Source organism: Danio rerio, chromosome 4 (assembly GCF_049306965.1).
Source record: "Danio rerio strain Tuebingen ecotype United States chromosome 4, GRCz12tu, whole genome shotgun sequence".
NCBI classification, from domain to species: domain Eukaryota; kingdom Metazoa; phylum Chordata; class Actinopteri; order Cypriniformes; family Danionidae; genus Danio; species Danio rerio.
The window spans coordinates 35,126,959-35,146,426 of record NC_133179.1 but is presented as its reverse complement, the minus strand read 5'-3'; the positions used below and the strand labels follow the sequence as shown (position 1 = coordinate 35,146,426).

Sequence of the window (19,468 nt, the reverse complement as noted above, 5' to 3'; positions counted from 1 at the left end):
CCCTGTTTTGGTGTGGGTTTCCACCACAGTCCAAACACTTGTGCTATAGGTGAATTTGAACATAGTGTAGAAGTGTCTGTGAATACGAGAGTGTATGGGTGTTTCACAGTGCTGGGTTGCAGCTGGAAGGCTATGTAAAACATATGCCAAAGAAATATCCAGTTCCTTACGCTGTGGCGACCCCTGATATTAAGCTGAAGGAAAATGCAGGTTCTTTTGTCTGCCCCCTCATGATTAGCAGATCCTAATAAAAATGTCTTTGAGGCTCCCTTCCGCTGTCTCTCTTGTAGCAGGCTTCTTTCTTATCCTGAAATAACAGAATCATCAGTCATTATTTTTGTCCATCATCATTAACTAGGTCATTATGGACATTAATGTTTGTATTTTTTATTGTCTTTTTATTGGACATCAAGACTGCATTGATCGATAACATTAATTTACAGTTTAAAAGTAACACTGAAATATTTTTACAGTTTAAAATAATGATTTTTAATTTCAATACATTGTAAATGGTCCATTTGAGTATTAATAGACTGTCTGCTTAATATCTGTTGATTCTGCTCCTTCAACAGACATTAACTGACCCTAACCCTTAATTTACCAAGTACATGTCAACTTACACCAACCCTAACCGCAACCCTAACAGTCTACTTATAATCTAATGAGAATTAGATGGCATGTAGATGCAATGCAGCTTAAATTCAACAAACAGACCATCAAAATAAATGTGACCATATATTTTATTAATGTGAGGTCAAAGCTGATTTGTTAGCATCATTACTTTAGTGTCAGATGATCCTTCAGAAATCATTCTAATAGGCTAATTTGTTTGATGCAGTTGATATTAATATTAACATTAATAAAAGTAATCATTGGGAACCCTTTTAAGTGACACTATAATATTACTTACCTTGAATGAAGTCTGGCAAGGAAAAACAAAGTGGTAGAGTGAGTAGAGGACGATCCAAAATCTAGAAAGAAGTAATAAAAAATATATATATTACTAACACATTTTAAGAAATGGATACTTGTATTAAACAAGGGTGTATAAAACTGATCAGAGTTAAGATTTCTGATTCAAATACTTTTCAATTTAAACTTTCTATTCAACAATGAATCCTGAAATAACAAAACATGATAAAAATAAGAAATCTTGCTTGATCAGCAGCAAATTATGAATACAATATTACATTTTGGACTGGAGCACTGACGCTGTAAATTCAGCTTTGAGAAAAGCAATGTAAAAAATTGTTTAAAACCACTCACTTATGTTTGGATGTCAAAACTAAAATAACTGCAATCAAGACATGTATCGGATGCAAGATAATGTAGGGATTTCTTATAAAAATGCACATGAATCTATTTAACAGTTAATTATAGTCTTACCTGTGTTTCCTCCAGCTCTGTGATTAGCTCCCTTCATCTTGGCTCTTCTCTTCTGTTGTAGGGGTAATTTTGTCACTCCTGAAACCACACAGCACTTTTTAAAATTAATATTAGTTTACATTACTGTGAAATATCAAAGTAACACATTTGTACTAACTTTAACATTTTAATTCGCTCTTGTCGACAGTACAGTGCTTATTTTAGGCTAAATAAAGTAGACTACCTCCAATAAAACATTGTCAAACCTCTCATCTACACATAAAATGTAATTAAAAGCCAACACTTTTATAAACAATAGCTAGCCTAATGCTAACGTTACCTCTGCTAAAACTCTAACGGACTTTTTCCAAAGACACAACAGTCTCTATAAAAAACATGTTCAACAGAAATATGTCAATTACCAGTAAGAAAAGTGTCAGAAACAGTTATATGTAACATTTGCGTGATTTTAGCGACTAAACTTACCTGAAATTAGTGAAAACTGCCGCATGAGAGAAGTGCTGTTGACGGTCAGGTGTCGTGTCGTTGCTCCGTTTCCATGACAACGCTCTCTGCTGCAGTGCTTGAATGGGGCTCGGTAATGGACACTTAAAGTCACGCAGCATTTACATAAACATTTAAACAATTCATAAACATATTAAATAATGACATTTAATATTAAATCTTGATTTTTAAACTTAATTTTGTTTTGTTTAAAAAAAACCTGTTATATTTAAAACCTCTTGTAGTTTTATTTACTAAACTTTGCTTTTATTAATAACTATATTTTTATTTAGTGCCACATTTGTTTAAAATGTAAAAAGTGTTAAACAAAAGTACTTATATCAGGTACAGAACAGCCAACAACATTAAAAACATCACCGGGTGGGCCATCGGTTAGCCACTGGTGTCCAGACGGCGGTCCACCCACGGTAATCCGCTGGTGGCATGCCACCCAAAAAAACGCCGGTGGGCCGACATAACTTTTAGAATGGGCGGCTTGCCGCTGGTAAGCCGACGGCGGTCCGCCCATATCAAGCCGCTGAATTTGTGCCGACCAAAAAACGCAGACGGTCCGCCAACTCGATTGTTTGCTGGGTATGTATGTTTGTGATTCTTTTAAATGACAAACACCCATAGGACAAATAAACAGACAGTGCATATTAAATTGAAACATATTTATTTAACGAACAAACAAACAGTCCAATTCACAATAAGACCAGAAACATGCATTAAATGGACAGTTCAGCCAAAAATGAATATTTAATAAACACTCAAAACAAAAAAAAATCTTATATATATATATATATATATATATATATATATATATATATATATATATATATATATATATAAGATTTTTTTTTTCCTCAACAAAATGTATTCTGCGCTAGACCTTGTGCTATACGTCCAAAATAGGTCAGATTTGAACGTTGAATTCACGTCCAAAAGTGGTCATAGTCCGACGTCAATATGTCAACCAGATTTGCACGTTGAACTGACGTGCAGATATGGTCACGGACGGACCGACGCAAAATATACGTGATCTGCACGTCCGCACAACGTCTAGTGTTTGGTGGGTTTTTTCAACATTTTCTTGCACACAAAATGTTCTTGGAACTTGATTACAATTGAACCACTAAAGTCATATGTCACATGTTTTAAAAATGTTTTTGGTTCCTTTTCTGGACTTTTAGCATCTCGGCACTCTTGCTGTCTATGACAGATGAAGGAGCTCTCTGACTTCATCTAAAGTGTCTTCATTTGCGTTCTGAAGATGAGCAAAGTTCTCAGGGGATTAAACAACAGGTAGAGGGACAATCGTTCTTGAGTGCTTAGTGTACACTGTAAAACACGCCTCCCATCATTGCTGATATACAGCCTACAGCCACATTACACTGCTTCTTTTTAAAATGTATTTATTCATTTTTAATTGCAATAACAACTGGCCATTACAACAAATAGAAATACAAAAACTGATAGAAGGCTACATCGCACTGCTACTCAGGTGATATTACTCATGTATTCATCTATTTTTATTATTTTTATCAATCAGGAGTCAGAGCGAATGATCTTCAAGCTGCTACCCATTACTGGGAAACATGCATACACACTCATTCACACTGCATGCATACCGCATGTCTATGGACTTTGGGGAAACCAGAGCATCCGGAGGAAACTCACACGAACACGGGAAGAACATGCAAACTCCACACAGAAATGCCAACTGGCCCAGCTGAGGCTTGAATCAGCGACCTTCTTGCTGTGAGGCGATCGACCTACCCACTGCACCACTGCACTCACATGTGTAATTATTTGAGGTAAACTGGTATTAGTGAAGAACTTTGCTTACAAATGGTTGTTATTTGTAAAACAGGTCAAATTGCATCATTCAGATGTAGCGATCTGGAGAATCAAGCATGTATTGTTATAGACACTATGCTTATTTGTCTTAAGAGATGTAAGGCAGGTCCTGTTCATGTAATATGTTCATGTAATAGTCTATCAAGTTGTTATTGGCATGAACAGCTATACATGTTAACGGGTTTCTTATATGTAAAACGATCCTATTCAGTTAATGATCAGGCAACTATTACTAAAGATGATTGCACACAATGATGAGCCATTTATTTAAATGAATATGTGACACAGATATTTAAATTTCATTGTTACAAACAAGTTAAAGGAGTAAGTGCAGTTGTTGTTTTATGTCATGTTCACTACTGTAATAAACACCATGGGGAAAAAAAGAAGTCTGAGAAATGCTGTAGTTGGTGTAGGTGGAGCAGGTTAATCACATTAACAGTTCTGCATTTTGTAGTTATAAAAGTGAACTCTTGTCATTGAATTATTCTGTATAAACTGCCTATACAATAATTTAACTTGTGATGTAATTATTTTCTGATTATAAATATTTAGATGCATCACAGTATGTGATAGCTTTACTGTGTTAAAAGGAAAAGGTTTGTCACATGGTATCTTATATATGCTTTTGTGAATGTCTATGCATATTTGTTTGCACAAACACAAGTGATAAATAGAGGGATAAACATCTTTAATACATACCAGGTGAATAAGAGGCAAAAAAGAAAAAAAATTGGCACAGAAACAAGTTACATTTTAATAGTTAAAATCTATAGACATTTTTGTAAGTAAATAATTGATCTGTTAAGAGTGTGTTGACTATTACAAAAGTCAGTAATGAGCTGCATGTGCTTTAAGAGAAATAAAGGACTCTAAACTCAAATAAAGAACAAGTTCAGTGATAAATAAATAACTACAACATTGCTAATAGTTAGCTCATGTCAATATATTGACTGAACCTAACATGAATAAAACTTCACTGTAAAGTTTAGAAATTGTTTCTTTCAACGAATGATAATATATCACAGTTTAATAGTATACATCTTCTATCACTATTATATAAGTGAATGTAGTTGTGTGTATTGAGAAATCGGTATGAATTGAGTCTTCAATGCTCATTTGCATCTTTAAACAAAGACTTCAGCCAAGAGACTGAGAAGCTTCTGCAAAAAAAAAACACAACTCTTGCACTAACTTTTAACCAGGCTTGGGAAAAAATTAAATGAAATGTGTTACATATCATAAGTGTATCAACATTAACTACAAAATGCAGCAGCCAAAATAAAAAAAAAGCTTTCATCAATAGTACTATAAAACAACAGCAGCAAAACAAATAAAGATGGCTAAAGTCAACTTATTTTCCCAATACATCATTATTTCTCTGTAAAACTGATTTGTAAAGCTGCTGAACTTCCCATCCCCCACTGTATGTGTCTTGAGTCTTCACTGCTCCCCATTGCTCATTTGCATCTTTATACCAGCATTAATGGGGGCCAATTGAGTCTTATCCAATCACATTCCAGATCCAGTATCTCAGCAGGGTTGCATCTATATATTCTGGGTTCCTAAAAGAATCTTCATTGGCTTATTTTGCTATAAGAAAACAACTTTGGAGGACAAACTACGATTGTAGATTCCTACATTGGGATTATTACTAACAACAACATACAAAGAAAAACCCACTGATGCCTTTTCTCATCCCACTTCTTCATTGAAGACTGAAAAGGTAAGTTGCACATTCTGAATTTACACTCAAATAATATCTAAATGCTCACTTATAAATTGTAAAATCTAAACAACGTTGCACTGTTCAACGTTGTATTAAGTTCTTCAGTCATTTTAAAAAGCTTCTTTACAACTGTTTTGTTTTTTTGTTTGTTTATTTGGTCATAAATAAGTTTCAACCTATTACATATATAGGTTGGAACCTGGCAGGCAATTTTGGAGAATTTGATGTTTCCCCATTCAAACATACAAAGAGGTGGTAACATCAGTGAATGCAAGTAAATGTGGGTTAAAGCTATGGATGAAGAAATGCAATCGTTTAAAGAAAATGCAACCTCTTACCAACCTACCTGAAGGCAAAGATCTAGTGGGGGTAAATGGGTTTATTCAATTAACATAAATGATGGTCTTACAAGTACAAAACAGAAAGCAGATAAAGTATAAAGTGGAAAACGAGGGAGAAATGTATCAATAAGTCATGATAAAGAATAAATGGGGGGAAAAAAAGACTTTTATTGTGGCATGGTGGTGTGATGTCATAATGCTGCGCCGCTCCCACACTGTGATTCAACTGGAGAAAGGTTTGTTTTTAAAGCTTTTACACAGATGTAAACCGACTGATTAAAATTTCAGGTTGTTCGTTTAATGCTAGATGTACCTGCTGTTGACAATATTATTTTAACCGTTTATACAAAGAAGTATTATTTTACTCACAGTAAGGTCTATTGTTTGAATAAAATAGGATAAACTTTATTTGTTCCCAAGAGGAAATTCTTGTCTTGTGCAAAATAAGTTCTACAGCGTTGCTGTAAGCAGACAATAAAATAAATAAAACAAAGACAATAATTAACAACATTTGTTAAAGTTTGAATAAAGCAACAGTAAAACATGTAATAAGTGTTTTAGTGAAGGTTTAATTCATTAAATAGCATAATGACATTCTATTCGAAGTATACATCACTATATATAAGAAATGGAGTACTAGTCTTAATCGGCTCATTTGTGTCTATTGTTTCTTGCTCAGACTTACCTGATTTCTGTTTGTTAATGACTGTCATATAAGGAAACTGTTGAAGCAAGTGTTGAAGAGAAGTTATTTTGTTTCTGTTCATTGTTTTATTTTTTTTTTAAACAGGACATTTTTTTATTGTGTTGTTCATTTTAAACAGGATAAAGTGTCTAAACACAGAAAAACTCCTGCTGAAGCGACTGATCTCCACACTGTTATAAAGATGGCGTTTAATAAAGAGGAGAGTGAAGATGTGAAGATTGAAGAAACATTCACAGTCAAACAGGAAGATCTACAGGAACAAACAGGTTGATTTTCATTCTCAAACACCAACTCAGTCATTTGATCCTCATTCAGATATATTTTAATAATACTACTAAATTAAATCCATCTTGCAGTCCTGAGTGTGCTGCCTAGTTCTCCTAAATTCACATAAGCACTCATTGAAAAAAAGGAATGAGTTTAATTTGTTACTTGTTCTTGTGTCTTTTGTCATTATTTTATGTATTATTAGTCTCCCATTTTCTCAACCTTCTTAAGGTTATTGATTTTCTTGTTCTCCTACTGTTTGTAAAGTGTCCTTGAGCACTGGCACTATATAAAACAAATAAAAACAATAAATTAAAAAAGTTTAACTGAGCTGACAATATTTGACCTACAGTATTCCCATAGAAGAGATCATCTGCTTTTACAGTGATGGTGTTGGCTTAGTACTTTCCATTTGCATATGTCACGTTGATCACAATTCTCTTTTTTCATCAACTTCTTTATGGGTTTAAACTTGTTTGTAGTAGTTGTTACTAGTTCTCACAGACAGTATCTACAATTACATCATCATTATTATAATAACTAATTATCAGGGCTATTTCCTACTTAATAGCCGCAGGGTCTTAAAATGACTTAAATTCAAAAACCTAAAGGTTTCGGCCTTAAAAAGTCTTAAATTTACTGAAAGATTGTGTTGTAGGTCTTAAATCTTTTTAAATAAGTCTTCATTTTCCTTTTTTCATGTTTTGCTACCTAATCTGGCCGAAACCCATACAATCACCAACAATCCATCTCAATAAAACCTTTAACCTTTCATTCAAAAAGGTCATTTTAACTCTATTTATCATAATGCTTTAATTATTTTCGTGCTTCATTTGTTTAAACATGCTCTATGTTTTTTCTGCTGAGGACATCGACCTGGACAGATTGTCGTGCATAGATTTAGTTTATTATAGTTTAGTATAGTTAGTAAAACATTTGTGAATTTGTTTTTTATTTTAAAGAAAGTTTATTTTGGAAAAAAAAGTGTGGATCCAAGTAGAGCTCTCTTGTTTTTACACAATATTTAAGATCTTTTGCTAAGAAATATGTAAAATATTTTATTGTTATTATTATTATTATTATTATTGATTTATTATTGTATTATTAAATATTTTATATTATATTTTTTGATAGGACAAATAAAAATCTTTTTCATCTGGGGCATTTGAAAAATTCCTTAATCTAAAATTTCATTCATAATGGTCTTAAAAAATGTCTTAAGTCTTAAATTTAACTTGGTGACACCTGTAGAAACCCTGATTTAAAGTATGTCAGAAAATGTGGATGCCCCTAATTTGAAATATGCTGAATGAAATGGACACTGAATTAATTAATTATTATAAAATATTGTATTCTAAACTATATTTTGTTGTTGTGGGACGACGTGAGACAAAACAATAAAATCATAGTGGAACAATAACGTTTAGCATTGTACTGACTACAACTGGCCAACAAACTAGTCTAAAATGACTTTTGTTGCTTAAGAAATGGATTACAGCATGCTGATGATATGCAAACATCTGAGTGTAAAGTTCATCAGAATATTGACCATATTCTTCAAGTACCAGCAGACATTGAAATTGGAATCTTTTTGCTTGAGACTTTTTTTTTTAAAGAATACATTTTTAGATCCTAAAAACAGTGTTGTGCTGCTGAGGTGTAGGACAATAACTGTTTTCAAGGTATAACGCAGTTTGAAAAAAGTCAAGGTTTTAAAACCGCCAATATTTTCTGCTGTACCGTTCATCTGTATATGTAAGTTTTTTTTTTTTTTTTTACATTTTGTTTTAAGGACAACAGTATCTCCAGCAGAAAAGATATCCAAAGATGCTGTTTCAAACTGTAAAGAAATATGTGTTTTTGAAACCAAAGAAGACAGCAGAAGTCAAGGATTTATTTGTATGATTTAGCCATACATGTTTACTGCTCCAAATTATTTAAAAAGTTTCTCAAAAGAAAATGTTTTGTGTTCAAAGAGGAAAAAGTGTCTGTTTACCCAGACATTTAAAAAATATGAGAAATGCTGTTTTGGTCATTCTAAAACACCTCAACCGTTTAAGTATTAATGTTATTATATTATTAATGACCTCCAGAGTGTCTGGAGCGAGTCAAGAGCGTCTGTTCTCCACATCTCATTGCTTCAAACACCACCACATGTTCATTGTGTGTCGGCATTATCCTCTGATGTGAAAGTCTTTTATTAAATAAAGAAAAGATTCATGTAGCTTCTCCTACTGCAGTAAATTCTGTTTTTACTGTTGATATTTCATGCTAGTTAATCAGGAAGTGACGATTTTGTTTTCTTTGATTCATTGGATGGAAACGCTAATTTATTTGAATATTTTTTGTGATCTTCCAGTTTTGCAAATAAATTTAATTTGCATTTTTGGATGGAAACATAGCTATTGCCTACATTTCAGTCACTCAAAGAACAAAGTCACGTATGAGAATGGCTTGTCCTTCTTTAATGAATAAATAGTTTAAATTCACAGATCTTCAACAGGAACATGTACTATAACTAGATTAATGGGATTATTACTTGTTCAAAAAACTATTTAGTACTGCTTACATTCTTATTATGCAAATATTTTTATTGATTTTTCAAAAGTCTTTGATTTTTCCACAACAAACAAATTAAAGAACAAATTAACATGGTACATACCTACAGACATACTCATACCCCATAAAGAAAAAGGGAAAAAGAGAAAAATAAAAATAGGTAAAAACAAATCAGGAAATTAGGGATAAACTCTCACTTAGGATATAATAACCCCTGAGCGTTCAGTGTAGGATAGGAAAGGCTGCCAAACCTCATAAAACTTTTTTTGTAGAGCCTCGGATGTTGTACTTAAGGTGCTCGAGTTAAAGATGTGATAACACTTCTAATATCCAATGATTGTGGGATGGCAGGTTCGTCTTTTTCCACCTGAGAAGAATCAGGTGTCTGGTCAGTAAAGAAGAAAAGGCAATGATTTCGACGTGATTAGCTGACAGGTACATTTCTTCTGCCACTGTACCAAAAATTGAGATCAAAGGATTAGGATCCATATCTTTATTACATGTAGATGAAAATTATCTAAAAATATTGGTCAAAAATGATGTAATCTAGGGCATCCCCGGAACATATGACTTTGAACTACTGGCTCCAAACCACATCTGGGACAAGATGAATCTGACCCTGAATACATTTTTGCCAGCTTGCTCCTAGATAGGTGAAGCCTATGAAGCACCTTAAACTGAAGAAGACCATGTCTAATACATACAGAAGATGAGTGTACCAGTTCTATGGCATATTGCCAGGCTGTATCTGATATTTCTAGTCCCAGTTGGTCTTCCCAGTTTTGCTTTATACGATTTAGGGAAGTAGAGGCAGTTCTTTGGATCACTTCATATAACATGGACATTACACCATTTTGATATGGGTTCATGTTTACCAATTCATCTATACAGCATGCTTTTGGTTGGTTCAGTGAAGGAGAGAAGTTTTTTTAACGAAACCAAAGACCTGAAGGTACCTAAAAAAATAGAGTGTGGAATCTCAATGTCTGTTCTTAACTGTTGAAATGAGAAAAATATGGCATCTTTTAACAGGTTCTTATCACAGTTAACTCCCTTCCTAGACCATCATTGGAACGCTGAATCTATAAGAGAGGGGGGGAACAATGGATTTAACAAAATTGGAGCAGAAATTTGGCATTGGCAATCCACTCTCTTCCTTCTTTTTTCCAAGAGTTCCTTTCTTATGCAAGGAATTTTCTTATCCTAGAGAAATGTAAAAATACAATTACCATATTTTCTGGACTATAGAGCGCACCTGTATATAAGCCACATGCGCGCTATTTAAGAAAAAAAGAAAAAAGTTATACAAACCGCACCGGGCTATAAGCCGCAGATATCTATGTTGAAAAATTTTTAATTTACTGCATGTACAGAACGATTTTGTACTGAAACTGTACATGTATGTATGTACCTGAACAGATTCTTTCTGAACATTGCCTTTTAACACGGCAGCAACTTTGCTGATAAAAACAGAACATAAAAAAACGGTATTTATTCGCCTTTATTTCTCTTGTGTTTGAAACCACAAGTCACTTTAATCATCTTTGCTGAAACCCATGAATTCATCTTCTTCAGTGTCGGAGTTGAACAGCCTCAGAAGCGCTTCGTCACATTTGTCTCCATCAGTCTCGATCTCTGTGTTGCTTTCATCCTCTAGTAAATTTAGCTCTGAAAGTGCACCGCTCTCTTCGCGTAGCAGTCCAGCCTTTCGGATCCCAATGGTAATGGTGGATTCTTTGACAGCACTCCACGCTGTTTGGATCCACTGACAGACATCAGAAAAGGATGTTTTTAGCATGCGGCCAGTTTTTGTGAAAGACTTTTTACCACTTGTCATCCAAGTCTTCCACTCAACCTGGAGTGCACCTTTTAAATGCCCAATTCACACTGATGTCAAGTGGCTGTAAATACGTTGTTGTACCTCCAGGAATCACAGCTGGAATGGAGTTTGTTTCCTTGATTGCTGCTTTCACAGAATCTGTGATGTGGGCCCTCATGCTATCCAAAACAAGCAGCGGTTTTTTCTGGTGAAAAAATCGGCTTACCGTAGCACTTCGTTAACCATTCCTTCATTAGGCCTTCCACCATCCAACCTTTGGCGTTAACTTTGACCACTATACCTTTCGGGAGTTGTTCTTTGGGGCGTAGTTATGTGCTTAAAAATCACCATCGGTGGAATTTTTTGTCCGGATGCCGTGCATGTCAGAACGCAGGTAAAGTGCGTTCTCTCATGGCCAGTTGTTTTCAACAACACGGATGATGCACCTGTCTTGGTAACAGTCCTGGTCAGAGGCAGATCAAACATCAAAGGTACTTCATCCATATTATTGATGTTGTCTGGTCCGGAAATTCTCTTGTATCTTTGTTTCAACGAATTTATGGAAGTTTTCAACTTTTTCCTGATAGTCAGGAGGGAGTTGCTAACAGAGTGGTCCGTGCTCTATTGGACAGGTTTTTACGTCTCATAAATCTGAAACACCATGACGGCCCTGCTTTGAAACCTTCAATGTTCATTTTGAAGCCGATTGTTTTGGCTTTCAGTCTGATCTGTACAGTGAACACACCTCGGCCATATGCTCTCTGTGTGTTCACCAAGTCTTCCAGGACATTTTCAAGTTCAGGCCAACTGCTTTTATGTCTTCTGAAAGCTTTTCTTGACTTTTGGCATTGCATGAGCTCTTCCCGCTGCCGCCTCCAACGCCTCACCATAGATTCGTTGACGCTAAGCTTGCGTGCAGCAGCGCAGTTTCCTTCCTGGGTAGCAAGCCCGATGGCCTTCAACTTAACTTGCATTATATGAACTTCTTTGTGTGGTTTCCATGATGAAGGGGCAAGGATTTGAATATAATTTTCAGTTAGTAATTTGTCATGTGTGTTCTATCTGCTAAAGAAAAAGTAGCGCAGTCTATTTTTCTTTGCATTGATCTTATTTTTTATTCTACCAGTAATTCCGATCAGAGCGTCCCTAGCGGTGGAAGAAAAATCCACAGAATAGCTGCTTCTTTATATAAGCCTCATGGTCAAAACCTAGGGAAAAAATTTAATCTTATAGTCCAGAAAATATGTAAATCAACTTCTTAAAAAATGACTTGACAATAAAAAACAGGCAGTCTAAAAATAGAAACAGAAATTTTGGTAGTATTGCCACTTTAATGGAATTGATCTTCCCATCCAAAGATAAAGTGAGGATTGACCACCATGCCATGCCTCGTTTGGCTTTGTCTAAGGTTGTTTTAAAATAATTATTGAACAAATCCTTATATTTGCGTGTCACACTCACACCCAGATATACAAATTTATCAGGACTTGCTGAAAATGGAAAGGATTGGAAGGACATTTGCTGTGCTCTATCATTGATAGGGAAAAGGAGACACTTGGCTAGATTGACTATGTATCCAGAAACATTTGCCAGTTCTGAAATTATTGTAAGAGCTTTTGAAATACATGTATCTGGATTTGACATAAAAAGAAGATCATCAGCATATAGCAGGAACTTATGTTCTTGTCCCTCTCTGAAAACTCTTTGCAAGCTATCTGAGTTCTTTACGATTGCAAGAGGTTAAAGGGCAATGTCAAAAAGCAGAGGGGACAGAGGGTAGCCCTGTCTCGTTCCCCTAGAGCAGGCATGTCCAAACTCAGTCATGGAGGTCCGGTGTCCTGCAAAGTTTAGTTCCGACGCCAATCAGACACACCTTGGCTTGACAAACAAGCTCTTACTAGGTTTTCTAGAAACACCCCAGGATAGTATAATCACAGCAGATTAAGTTGATCGGACGATAAGATTCACATTTAAATAAATCATTTTACCTTTTAAGAAGTACTGTTATAGCAGCCGATGTCATAAAGAGGATGAGTGATTCTGAGACAAGAGCTTCAGCAAATACCTTGCACAACAGGGGTGTAAGCGTGACAGTAAACTTCTTATAAAACTCAGCTGGGAAGCCACCAGGGCCAGATTGAGTTTTCAATTTTCTGATGTTCATTTTTTGGATTGCATTTTCAATTTCAGAAGGTGTTATTTTCCTTCTGATGCCAACTGATCTGAATCACAGATGGTAATTCCAAATAATTAAAGAAAAAACCCTCATTACTTTCAATTTTGTTTACCTCAGATCTGCAAATATAAAACCAACTGCTGAGGATCATTTCAGTTGGTAACACAATAACCTGCCAGCTGGTTCATAACGCCTTTTCACTTGTCAAGGAGTCATATTCCACTTGCAGAAGAAGTCTTTTTTTTATGGAGCTATTCAGAAGGTGATGTTGAGTGTAGCTGATCCATTGTATTTTATTCATAATCTCTGTAAGCCGTTTTGACATTGTTTTATTTGCACTACGTTGATCTGAAATAATCTGTCCTCTTATAAATGCTTTCAGAGTATCCAATAGGATGCTTTAACTTATCTCTGGGGATTCGTTTGTCTCAAAGTAGAAATCTATTTGAGCATCAATAAATTTTACAAAATCGTCATCTGCCAATCGTCTTGAGTTAAACCGCCATGTACATTGGGGGATTACATTGCCTGGAAAACATAGTTTTATTGAGACTGGACAATGGTCCAAAATAACAATACCACCATACTCTACTTCTGACATTAAAGGGTCACGAAACAACAAAACACATTTTTTGAGTTGTTGACAGTCGTATATGTGTCCCACACTGCTAAAAACACTATTAGGACACACATATTTCACTAAAAAGTGAAAATTGGTTGTTTTTGCGTTATTTTGAGCAAATTCGTACTTCCGGTTTAAAATGAATTTTTAAGCTCCGTCACGGCCATGAGATCTTAGCATGTATTCCAGCGTGCAGACTGAACATCTACCTGGAAGTACCTTATGACGTCTCTGAGTGTGCTGCATTCATTCATGAGTAAGACTTGGTTGAAACCAATCAACGCGCTCTATTGTGTATGCGGTGCAACCTAATTAATGTGCATGATATCTTCGAAGACTGTTTGTACCTGTACAGTGTTCAGACGGCAGAGAGACGCCACGTTGTGTTGCCAAGTGGGAGAACAAGAAATATTTGGAGATTCGGGTCGTCAGTGTTGCGTTTTATACTTTGCTGCAGTGAAGGTTTTGTTTTTATTTTCCCTCTATGATAGCGTAGCTGGACTCGCGTGTGGATTATGCTGCACGTGACGCGTGACAGAAACGTGTGTCTAAGGAACATTTTTTACCCGAGAGCTTTTCTCATCTGAAAATGGTGAAATCCAGATTTGCTGCTCGTCTCCTTTAATAAAAGACAGAGCTCCAGTATGTGTTAAGTGAGCGACCAGTGGTTTTTGTTTGTTTATTCAGAGGCAATGTTAGTTCGTCAGCAGTACTCTTTCAGTGTTTAAAGACAGACCTTAGTCAAATGGTTTCTAAGTTAATAAAGTTTACCGTACGATAAATGATGCTGCTCTCCAAATGTAAACATGATAGCACCACAATTAAACTTACACCCACATTTTGTGACAGGAATAACATACATGGCTTTCTGACACTACCTACCAAGTGCATCTAAGTTACAGAGAAATGTGAAGGATTTTTTTTTTTGCAACAAACATTGCATGAAAGATACACGATTCCAGCAATTCCTCGAATCAAATATCTCGTTTGTCACCGGGCACGAATGAAATTCCTGAATGAAAGAGCCAAACTGCAATTAAAATCTACCATTTAATAATTTGGCAAATAATTCGATTACTGATGTCCATGTAAACACAGTCACTGACTTTCTCCTCTGCGTCTGTGTGTTTGTTTTGCCTCTGTGAAAATCAGCACGTGCCCAAAACTGACACTCCCTTTTTTATGCTAATTTTTACGGACCTTCCCCTCCTCTGACTCTCCCCCTACACGCACAGGCTATCCTGATTAGCTATGAGTTTTGATTGATTTATTTATGTGAAAAATTTATGTGTATTTATGTGAGAGTGAAGTCTGACAACAATAAATATTCTCATCAGGAATAAAACCACCTGTTTTTATACCTGTGCTGACTCTGCCGAGCTGTAGCTATAAAGTTAGGTCTGCTACTGTTATTTTATACTGGGAAGGCTACATCATTTATTTTATTATAACAATAATTTGCTAATAGTTCCTATGCAATGTTTTTATGGGTTGCTGAGAATACATTTCAGGTGGTCAATACATTGCATGTCAGTTTCGAAAATAAAAGTAGATGCTGGAAAAAGTGCCTAAAAGTCTTTGATTTTCATTAGGCTGTGTCTGTATGAACCCTGTATGAAATCAGTGTAAAATTTTCAATCTTGAGGTGATGGTAAATTTAGTGATGGTCAATTGTCAGCTCCCTTTGTCGTCAGGTTGTGTGATGTATGTTGCTGAACTGTATTCAAATGTTATAAATATTAAAAAAAACACATTTCGAAATATAACTGCAGTATGTCAATTTAGTTTATTTGTGTGTGCTGTGCTCATAGACTTTAGAAAGCGCTCATTTGTTTGATTTCTCTTCGAGAAGCTAAGCAAGCCTCAAAAATTTAAGGTCCTTGTACCCTCTCTGAGTCACTGGGGCCCTAGCTGCAATAAACCGGCTTTGGGGGGGCCCAGCTTGCAAAAGGTTGAGAACCCCTGCTTTTTGCAGATGCTGACAGGCATGTCTCATGTCTGCAAGGCAAAAATTCAGCTGTTTGTTCAGCTGTTACGCAATAACTTTTTTTTCTGGTGTGTTTACCAGTCAGGCACAGAATATACAAGTATTCCCTGTCTGCTTTACACATTTTAGAAAAACATTTTGTTGTAATTGTGAATATATAGGAATAAAAATAGGCCATTTACAGCTTTTAAATCTGTGTCTGATCAATATGACCAAAATGACTTTTATGATCAATTATTTAAGAAACTCTGAAAACTGGATTGACACAGTTTAAATTTACTTTAACTTCTATGTTAAGTGGCTTTGACACAATTTACATTGTAAAAGCACTAGATAAATAAGGATGACTTAAAGGGCACCTATGGTAAAAAATCTACTTTTCAAGCTGTTTGGACAGATCTGTGTGTTGGTATAGTGTATCGACCGTCATACTGGGGTGATATGAACACACCCAGTCCTTTTTTTTCAATTTAACCACCAAAAAATTGTCGGCCAAATGGAGCTGTTTTCAAATCGATCGCACCATTACGTAGGTGTGCGATTCCCCCCGCCCACCGAATTGATTGACAGCTGCGCGCATTAACATGTTCCGGTAGTCACGTGTACATTTCAACAAGACCAGACAGACATACGCAAAGCAACCGGGAATAAAAGGTCTGTTCTGTTCGCCAGGATCAGCAATCATCATCAAATGTGATTAAGAGTAAGTTTCACATGTTTAAAGTGTTTTAAAACAGAATATGTGTGTAATTAATTACAGCGTTTTACTTCAGCTTTACTTCATCAGCACAGCCGCGTGTCAGAACAATTATAAAAGAAGACGCTTCAATCCCGGTTTGTGGAAGTTAAATCAGGTTTATTTTGTACATTAGCATAACAGATATCCACACTTGAGGTTAGCCTTAACTAAGCTAAGTGCGCTCTGTCTGTCTGCCTGCCTGTCTGCGTGTGTATCTGTGTGTGTGTGTGCGCGCGCGCGTTAACTTTGTAACGATATTGTGTGTGACTCATCAAGGCAACTTCACAATACTGATTAGTAAAGGTTAGTTCTTACTGTAGTTTCTCACAAACGCTACGCGAGACCTTCTTCCTTTAAGTCTGTCTGTTGTCTGACGCAGCTGAGGGAGGAGTCATGTAGAAACAGTGGGGGGGCAGAACTTGGCTTAAAGGCACAGTACGACAAAACCACCCCCTGCTGGAAATCAGTATAAAACACCATCTTGTAAAAGGTATAATGGAAAATCTGATGGGTATTTTGATCTGAAACTTTATATACAAATTCTAGAGACGCAAAAGACTTATATTAAATCTGAAAAAAGGGGTAACCTTGGTGCCCTTTAAGATTTAATGAAAACTAATGTTTTATTTTTTTTACTATTTTAGAAATAATTGAAGAAAACAAGGGGAGTATAGAGGAGGAACATCATGTCAAAATTGAGGAAAAAACTTTTTTACAGACTGATGGTATTTTGAAAAGGAGAGACAAGAATTGTTTCACCTGCACTCAGTGTGGAAAGAGTTTTGGAAGAAAAGACATTCTTAAGATTCACATGATGATCCACACTGGAGAGAAACCATTCACATGCACCCAGTGTGGGAAGAGTTTCAGCTTATTGTGGTCCCGTAATCTACACATGAGGATCCACTCTGGAGAGAAACCATTCACATGCACCCAGTGTGGGAAGAGTTTCAGCTTATCGTGGTCCCGTAATCTACACATGAGGATCCACTCTGGAGAGAAACCATTCACATGCACTCAGTGTTGGAAGAGTTTCAGCAGCTCATCACACTTTAATTACCACATGAGGGTCCACACTGGAGAGAAACCATTCACATGCACTCAGTGTGGGAAGAGTTTCAGCTGCTCATCATCCCTTTATAAACACATGAGGATCCACACTGGAGAAAAACCATTCACATGCACTCAGTGTGGGAAGAGTTTCAGCCAATCATCACACCTTAATCACCACATGAGGATCCACACTGGAGAGAAACCATTCACATGCACTCAGTGTGGGAAGAGTTTCAGCCGCTCATCACACCTTAATCAACACATGAGGATCCACACTGGAAAGAAACCATTCACATGCACTTAAGCTGCAGTCATACTGGACTTTTCTACCCATACACTTCCTTGCGTGTATTCCAGCATGTAGACTGTCTGTCTGTATCTGGGAGTATTTCATGTTGTCTCTGAGTGTACTGCATTCATTCATGAGAAAGACTTTGTTCAAACCAATCAGTGAGCTCTATTGTGTATTTGGGGCAACTTCATTAATATGTATGATAGCTTTAAAGACTGTTTTACCTGATAGAGTGTTCAGACGGCAGAGAGACGACTAGTTGGGTTGCCAAAACAAGTGGGAGAAGAGGAATTGTTTAAAGTCAGTACGTTAATATCAATACAATATTATGGACTGAAGGATCTGCTGTAAATGCTGCTCTCTTGAGTGTAAACATGTAAACGCGTTTTTTGACAGGATAGTCTACACGCGCACATGGCTTTCTGACATACCGAGTGCATCTCAGTTATCGAGAAATGCAGTTTTTTTTCTCTTATACAATGTGCGATATCAAACATTCCACTGTCATTAAACAGTCAGTTACTGATGTCCATGTAAACAGTCACTGTCTTTCTCCCCTGCGTCTGTGTGTTTGTTGTGCCTCTGTGAAAATTTTGTAGAAATGTGTTGCGCTCCTTTACTGTAAACAATGATGGCAACTGAGAGAAGAACAGTTTCATAAACATCTGGCAAACAGCATCTCTGCTGCTTAAAATCTTTTTGCAAGCGATTGTACAGGTGTGGATACATCTGTACTCTACTCTTCAGTGTATTCATGTAGCTAGTGTTGTTTTCGATGATGTTCTTTGTCTGACTCCCTGAATGAGAAACAAATCATCTATTTATTAGTAAAGTTTCTTTACTTTTAGATTCAAAATTATTTCTAGTTTACTACATTTACTGTTTTGAGTAGAATACAAACTTGATGAATATTTGATGATTTTGGCAGAGCGACAAGTATTTAGTTTTACAATATTAATACACTGTGATAATCCCAAGACTCCAGATTGGAATATGTGGTAAATTTTGATTGGATGCCTGCATTACTCATCAATGGGTATATAAAAGTTGCTGTGCTAGCTACCCCTGGACGCTGTGGCTACTCGGGAGTGCTCATGTCAAGACCTGCCATCTCATTGACTCTTTAACTTTATGGTTTTGTTTTGCATTACTTATATCATGTAGTTAAAGTGTTGTTGTGATTTATATCCTAAGTTCTTTATCTTCATTATTATGCCTAGACATTTGTTGGTTGCTTTGATTGATTGTTCTGAGTTACATTTTATAATAAATCATTTGCATTCAGGCTATTTTGTTGTCTCATCTCACTTTTATGGTGCAACTCAAACAAGCAGGTCATAACATTTTGCAAAATGTGTCCGGTTGTTACCGAGATCTTGTCCTTTTAGTCATAACCATAGATGTGAGTAGGAACCTAGATTGAGTGGTAAATTTAGAACATTGCCTTTC

The 19,468-nt window shown here is 36.0% G+C and overlaps 1 protein-coding gene across 2 annotated transcripts; it reads left to right on the top strand.

The window, feature by feature from the left end:
• Positions 1 to 5,308: 5,308 nt before the first annotated feature.
• Positions 5,309 to 19,306, top strand: LOC137491269 (uncharacterized). 2 transcript variants are annotated; one of them, XM_073947990.1, is made up of 3 exons: positions 5,309 to 5,455; positions 6,624 to 6,771; positions 17,319 to 19,306. In XM_073947990.1, the coding sequence occupies exons 2-3, from the start codon at positions 6,687 to 6,689 to the stop codon at positions 18,029 to 18,031; spliced, it is 798 nt and encodes a 265-aa protein (XP_073804091.1). In that variant the 5' UTR covers positions 5,309 to 5,455; positions 6,624 to 6,686; the 3' UTR covers positions 18,032 to 19,306. The 2 variants fall into 2 exon arrangements, with proteins under 2 accessions (XP_073804091.1, XP_068076539.1); XM_068220438.2 differs by lacking the exon at positions 5,309 to 5,455 and adding an exon at positions 6,003 to 6,035.
• The last annotated feature ends 162 nt before the right edge of the window (positions 19,307 to 19,468 follow it).